This window comes from Haemorhous mexicanus, chromosome 4, assembly GCF_027477595.1.
Source record: "Haemorhous mexicanus isolate bHaeMex1 chromosome 4, bHaeMex1.pri, whole genome shotgun sequence".
NCBI classification, from domain to species: Eukaryota; Metazoa; Chordata; class Aves; order Passeriformes; family Fringillidae; genus Haemorhous; species Haemorhous mexicanus.
Window position 1 is genome coordinate 34,550,180 of NC_082344.1, and position 7,475 is coordinate 34,557,654.

General features: G+C 47.8%; 1 protein-coding gene across 1 annotated transcript; it reads left to right on the forward strand.

Annotated features, from left to right (window-relative positions):
* The first annotated feature begins 1,571 nt into the window (after nt 1-1,571).
* On the forward strand, nt 1,572-6,209 carry LRAT (lecithin retinol acyltransferase). The gene is made up of 2 exons (XM_059844431.1): nt 1,572-2,174; nt 2,647-6,209. Exons 1-2 carry the CDS (start codon nt 1,632-1,634, stop codon nt 2,797-2,799), a joined length of 696 nt encoding a protein of 231 aa, XP_059700414.1. The 5' UTR covers nt 1,572-1,631; the 3' UTR covers nt 2,800-6,209.
* The last annotated feature ends 1,266 nt before the right edge of the window (nt 6,210-7,475 follow it).

Here is a 7,475-nt window from a genome sequence, read left to right on the forward strand (position 1 = left end):
TTTGCAGATGAACCAAGGGGAGGATAGTCTTAGCTTCCCAGGAAGCTGCTCTCTGCTCCAAGCAGGAGGAAATGGAAGGGTACCAGCCATTGTCTTTTGTTGACAAGTAGTAAGGTAACCCCCTCCCCTGAAATATTTTCTTTACTGAGGAAGTGAGAAAATTTGCTTTTGGTTTATCAGTAAGCTTTCATGTTTACAAGATCCTGAACCTGGGTTCAGAATCTGTGAAGGTAGAAGGCTCTCACCTGCTGGGTCATTTGCATCCCCTTTGCCTCCTGAATCATACCGGAGTTGTTTGCTAATGGAAAGAAAAGGGATAGTGAACATTTTCTCTTTTTTGCTGGTGTGACCAAAGGGATTCTACAGCTCTGGGGTGGTCTAGAGGTCTCACTCGTGTTCCATAGAGTTTAAAGTGACTGAGGAGAGAAAAATAACCTACTGTTTCAACGCGGTTTGCCTGTGGGAGAGCTGCCAAGCTGTTACACACCATCGCTCCTCTTCCCGCTTCCCCGTTTCGCATTTGGCATCCTGAGATTGCAGTATTTGCCCGAGTTTAAAGGAAGGTGCTCCACCAAACTTCTCCAGCATTCTTACACGCATATCCTCTTTCCCCCTCCCTCCACTCGTTCCGCGTTTCTCAGAGGCGGAGGCTCCCCCCTGCAGCCGGAGCGGCAGCTCCGGGCCGGAGCGGCTGCGGCACGAACAAAGATCCATGGCAGCGGGCCGAGGCGCGGCGGCGGGGACTCAGTGAAAGGCTGCAGCCACGGCCACCTCCCCTGCCACTCTCCGAGCCCTGTCATCTTCCAGGTAAAATGAATGTCTGCCCCATCCATCATCCCGCCATCCCCGAGGGGGCGGGAACCTGCTTGGTTACTGAAACTTCCGAGCCCCGATCGGGCGGCATTGTTGACCTGACAGGGCTGCTCTTTTGTGCGCTCCGTTGCCAGGATTTAGCCATTTGCATAATGGATTAGCATGAAACTGAACGCACGGGAATGCCGCTCCGCCGTTTCCCACTCTTTCTTAGCTGGCGGACCTTTGGGACGAGTTAATTTATAAATGTGACTTGCCGCTATCCCTCGGAGACCTGTTTCCTTTCAGGGAAGACAGACGCTCCCTCCCTTGTCCCGCCGCCGTGCGAGCACCGTGGCAGCTCGCCGGCCCCCCCGATCCGATCCGGTCGCCGCTTGCCCCCCGCCACGGCCGGGGCGGGCACCCGGAGCCCCTCAGGTCCCGCCGGCTAGGGAAGGTGCACGGAGCGGCTGTGGCCCCGGGAGTCCCTCGCTGCTCTCCCCGGGGCGGGTGAAAGGCTTTGCCCGTACTTTTCGTGCACTTCTACCTGGGCAGCGCGGGCGGTAGACGGGGCGGAGCTGCGGGTGGCTCCAGGCTGCGGGCACCGCGCCATCCCCAGGGCCGAGCCGCCGCCGCGGCCGGAGCGAGGGACGCCGGGCCGGCCGAGGGTGCCCGCCGCGCCTCCCAGTAAAGCCCGGCCGGTCCTCGGGGCGGGCGCTCCCCGCACGCCCCTCACCCGGTGGGCCGGCCCGGGTGCCCGCCCCGCCCCGCCGGTAGCCTAGAAAAGCGGTGCCGGGGGCCAGGAGCTGCTCGGAGGCACCGAGGGTTTTCCCACCGACATGAAGAACGCGGTGCCACAGGCGGCCTCGCTGCTGCTGGAGAAGCTGATGCTCCTCGTCCACATCCGGCCATTGCCCGCGGGCTCCGGCGGAGAAACGCCACCGCCTGCTCCCAGCTACTACGATACCAGCTGCTTCAAGCGAGGAGACCTGCTGGAGGTGCCCCGCACCCTGTTCATCCACTTCGGCATTTACCTGGGCGAGAACCGCGTCGCCCACTTGATGCCCGACATCCTGCCCTCCATCACTGGCGACCGTCGGCAGATCCAGCAGGTGGTGACCAACAAGCGGCTTATCCTGGGCGTCATCGCCAGGACGGCCAGCGTCCGGGTGGACACGGTGGAGGACTTCGCTTACGGCGGCAGCATCCTAGTCAACCACATGGACCGGCTCTTCGAGGACCAGGTGCTGGGCAGCGAGGAGGCGGCCCGCCGGGCGGAGAAGCTGGTGGGCGCCACGGCCTACAGCCTGCTCTGGAACAACTGCGAGCACTTCGTCACCTACTGCCGATACGGAGCCCCCGTCAGCTTCCAGACCGACAAGGTACGGCCCGGCCAGCGGCGGCGCTGCCCTTCCCTCGGCGGTCCCGCTCCCCGGAGCTGGGCCGGCTGCCGCCGCGGGCCCCGGTACCGCCCGCCGGCCCGGCCGCCGCTGATGTCGCTCTTCCCGCAGCGGGCAGTGCCGCCGGCGCGGAGCTGCTCGGGACGGCGGCGAGCCTGGCCTCAGCTGCCTTCAAGCTGCGAGGAAAGAGAAGCTGAATTAGTTGAACAATTAATACGCTTCTAAAATGCTCTGAAGCTCCAGGTTCTAGCCGGAGCCACAGGCAGTACCGGGGCTGATGCTGGGGGTGATGCGGTGCCAGTCCAGCTCTTCCCTCTTTCCCTCCCTCCGGGGAGCCTGTGTGAGAGCTGAGGCAGCAACCGCTGCTCTGTCCCGAGAGAGTGGGCATCGACAGCTCTGCAGCCAAAGCTTTCCTCTTTCAATCTCATCTCTTGCAATTTCTTTTTTTTTCCAGTTCTGTGAGACTGTGAAGATGATTATTCGGGACCAGAGGAGTGTCCTCGCATCGGTGCTTGTGGGACTAGCGTCAATAGTCTGCCTAGGTGTGGCACCCTCCACCACACTCCCCACCATCTTCATTCCCTTCTTTCTGTGGATGGCTGGCTAACAGCCTTCCTGGAGTGTCCATTCCAGCGTCTGTATATAGGATGTATACTACTGTATTTATGAAAGCACACATTACTCACTGGCATCATGTAAAGTTTCTTAACTTTGTGCACCATTTTAAAATGCAACTTTGTCTAGAACACAGTGCACAAGGCATAGCTTACTGTGTAAGCCAAATAACAGATTTCCTGAAAATCTTGGTATATTTTAACACACCTTTAAATCACGGAAAAAGTAGGGTTGCGATGCAGTTCTGCTCCTTGTCTTTAGCCAAAAATTATTCTAATAACATACTTCATGTTCTTCAGTTGTTTAGCTGCAAATCTGGGTGCCATAACTATTAATAAAAATGGATGATGGAGTTCTACAAAGTGATGGAAATGGAGAACAAACTGCCTCTTCCTTTTATAGATATAGTGTATATTCAGAAATTACTGTCTTCATTCCTAAAATACTCCTTGGTGGAAATGCAAGTAAATTGACTCTTTTCTGAGAGCAAAGAAGAAAAACCAACCCTGAGCTGGGTGCTGTGGGAGCACATCTGGCCTGACCAGTTAAAGTCGTTTCCCTTTTGGGAAATGTTCAGAAATCTGTCATTTGCATTAATTGTATAAACACTTGCTACCTTATTGAACAACTTTTTAATTGAGTTAGTGATAAGGAAACATGGCAATTCCTCACCAGTTTCCTTGCCAGTGATAGTGGCTAATATGGCTAATATAAATGGTTACAGAGGGGTTTAGGAGCTATAGGAAGAAATTTGCTTGATTTATGTCAACAAGTGATATACAGATGTTGGGACATTTCCACATTCCAGGGCACATGGCAGAGAGGAGGACGACAGGCACCAATTTAGTGGAACCTGTGTAGGTGCTGTAAAGTATCAGGGATCATTGGAGCAGTTTCTATGGTGGCTGTATTGTCATTTTGGATATTGCCTTAAAACACTTTCTCAGTGAAAGAATACATGTCTCCCGAGACAGTAGCTGGTGCTAGAAATGTTTTATCTTCAATGCTGAGGCCTTTCAGTTTATCAAGAATGTGTAAAGTTGGATTTGAAATCAAGTTCATGTAGGCAATTATTTAAATGCTAAAATCTTTTGCTATTTTTTTTCTTAGCAAGGTCTTTTATGTATGCAGAGAAATAGTTCAGCTCCTGGAATGCCTTGTGTGCATATGTGTGCTTGTTCACATGCTGTGCTTGCCTTCCTTTCTAGTTAAAGGCCAATAGGATGGTGTCTTCACTAAAGACTCAACCTCAGATTTACTTCTACTAATGGTGTGCAGTGTCCTGCCATCAGCTCTGTTGCTGAAATGGCCACTTGCCCATTTTTAGAGAGACTCCTTTTAACTGTGCTATAAACCCCCTCCTCCTTCCGCTAGACCTTACAGATGCTTGAAGGTTGGATTTTTAGAACTGAGAGTCTACTTAGCTACTCTCTAATCGTCATCTTCTGGCTGCTCCACCATAGCTGACGAAGAATGTAAAGACTGGGGTGAAATTCCAGAGCTCATAGGAAAGAGCAGCATGACTCCTGCTGCCATCAAATAGGGGATTTCAGCCTAGCTTTCACATGTTCAGTCGGCAGCCCAGCTCCGAGCAGCTGGATATCAATTACTGCTGGATCCTTGTAAACAACTTCTATTCTGCTTTGAAAGATTGCAATGTTCAGTGTAACTGTTTCTGGTAAACTTTTGAAATTAAGGTGTTTTTTAATTAACCTGAGTTACTTTTTCATAGCATATGCATTAGGAATATTTACATAAACTCCAATGTGTTTTTTTTACTTACTGTGAATAAGTCATGAGCTGTAGTCATAACTGTAATTATATAAATTTTATTCATTTAAAAATGTCTACTGACCTCTTCAAATTAAGTATAGTGCTGTAGCATTACTCTAAGATATCCCAGTAGGGCCCCGAACAAGCCATTAACATGCAGTTACATGGTGTCTGATTACAGGTGGGCTTTTCTTTTACCTTTTATTTAATTGGGATTTATAGGAATTCCAGTAATTCTTACAATCCACATATACAATAAACAACGGGGTCATGACCAGTAACCAAATCACACATGGGACTCTTGGAAGGCAGAGAAATGTTCCTGCTCTAGCTTCGATATCAAAGGATCTGTGCTTCTGCACTGCTAACAGTGTGGAGCAGAAAGCATACAGATTGACTAAATTGGGATTTTCATAGGTGTCTACGAAAGAAATGAAAGCAGTTCCTTGCAGGCTTTCAGATGTATTAGCAGAGAATTTTCCTTCAGAATACAAAGTTTTAAACTTATGAAATGGTCTAGAATGTCTTGCTGCATCCTTTCATCAAACCCAAGTAATAATGACATAGGAGCAGAAATTCAGCTGCATGTTTAGGCATTTTTCCTACCAACTGTAGTTCCAGCAAAGATCTGGAAATTTTGTTAAAGTCAGGCATGAGTCAAATCAGTCATACTCTGAGGAGAAAAACAAGACTAGCAGGCATGAATTTTCCTGTTCAGCTCAGCGGGTGGTGTTTGTGCTCTGATATATTTTGGTAAATGTCAGTGTCAACTTTTTTCTTCTGTAATTACTTGAGTAAAAATAAGCACTAGCTGGAGCACTGCATTTCAGACTTGAGCTCAACTGTGATGCCATTGAAATGAAGGAGCTAGTTATAATAAGAAAAACACAGAAAAATGTGGAGCGGTTCAGCTGTTGGGGAAATGTGTGTGCTTAGAAGTGAAATTGTTCATCTGTAACTGTAAGTGATGGTGATGGGGAGTGTAAATCCAGAGCCACAGCTCATTATAGTGGGGACTGTTTTGAAAAGCTGTGTGGTTAAACCAGAATACGTAATGAAGGAGTATAAGGAGTGAAGGAGTATTTCCGTGCCACTGGAAAAGGCAAGTAGTGAAGACATCAGGTTTAAAGGATAGATGTTTCACTTCAGGCTTTCCAAGGAAAACAAAAATAAAATGAGTAAGGTTCAAAATGTTTTTAGAAAACCCTTGTTTAAAAGAAATGAACAAAAAGGTAAGTTACTAAATGAAGGCATTAGAACCATGTGCTTTCTGGTTTTCTGTTTGTATTTATTTTAGCTTGGAACATAAATGATTACTCATTCTGTGGTGAACAGTCATCTGCTGCTTGATTTCACTCTGCATTCTCCTGTGCTGGAGGAGAATGCTACATATAAATACCGTTGAGTGTTTTAATGAAAACAAAATCATAGTAATACTTGTTAAAGGCTGAGGGGGTAGGGAAGAAGGAATTAAACTTGTGTGTGACTTGACATCGTCCAGACAGGTTTTAGAATGCAAAATGCAGCAACAAGAAACATTAGAACTGTGATCTCTAGAAATTATATGGTACTGTATTATTTGTTGCATGTTCTCACATTAAATAAAGCATCACACACCAGGGGATGATACAGAGCCGTGTTAGACTGTCATTAGTTAGCATCTCCATTATCCACTGAAATTAAAGTTCTCGGGTGACTCGGAGCATTTCCTCATTATGCTTTGTGATAGCTTTGGACTTGATTCACCTGAGTACTTAACTGTCATGAATGAACTTTCCAATGAGAAGTGAAGACAGAAATGCTTAGTAGTTTTGAAGCTCTTTGCTGCAGTGCATTCCAGTTTCTTGTCAACCTTACAAAAATCTTTCAGAGCATTGTGCGGGTAGAATAAACAACCTCTTCTCCTGCAGGAATGGAACGCTACAAGTATTTGAAGGCTTTTTAAGGCATAATTTCTTTTAAAAAAATTATTCTGGTGTGTTCTGTGATGTAGCTTCAGTTCTGAAGTCAAGAAAATATTTAGGACATGGTCCTGAATGCTCAGAGACTGTGGGAGAAGGGGGGCAAGTTGGGAGACCTTTAGGAGGCTTACGTCAAAATTACATTGATTCCAGTACCACATTTCTGTCCGTCACAAAACTGGGGATTTGGAGTTACTGTTTCTGTGTCTCACAGGGTAGAAAACTTTCCATAAGACTTTCTGTAGTGTTTCTAGGTTTTCCCTTTTTATAAGAGGAAATTCTCCCTTTGTTTAGCCATGTAGCTTTGTTTCAGAAGTTGCCTCTTCTGTATTGTGTGTCTGTAAACTGCAATACTGTTGGTGACTGCTCTGTGCTAGTGTGATTCAGAGCAAATCAGCTGCACAGTCCCCTACAACTATATCACAACACCTGCAACTTGGTGCTTGGTCTGAACAAAGCCGTGGGAATGTGACAGGCAGATAATGCAGGTTTATTTTCCTTGCAAGAGCAGGGCATATTAAGTGTGGTGAATGCAGAAATGTGTGCCTGAAGACTCAGATGCAGGGCACAGTGTTGTGTCTGCCTTCCTGTGCCCAGCCAGAGTTTATGAGGCTTGCAGTGGGGTTGCATGGTAGCACAGAAATTAAAAGGATTAACTTTCCTTCCCTTAAATTGAAGATTGCCATCAATGCCACAGGCTATAATCTAACCTAGTAAATAAAATCTTCTGACTGTGTGGTGGTACACTGTGACTCGTGTGTGTAGCTGAGCTACTCCACTGTCTCACCTCTACTGGTTGTGAGTAGCCCTCCCTTGCCTGCCTTGAGCAGCTCTCCCTTGACCATGCCTTGGCATGCTCCAAGAGAGTACCTGTTGCCAGGTCTGCAACTGGAATCATGCAAACATGGGTGACCATGTACAGATGTGAAAACCT

Coding starts and splice junctions, on each gene's coding strand:
- LRAT (XM_059844431.1), top strand. CDS start 1,632: ATGAAGAACGCGGTGCCACAGGCGGCCTCGCTGCTGCTGGAGAAGCTG. Junction 2,175..2,646: donor TCAGCTTCCAGACCGACAAG/GTACGGCCCGGC, acceptor TTTTTTTTCCAG/TTCTGTGAGACTGTGAAGAT.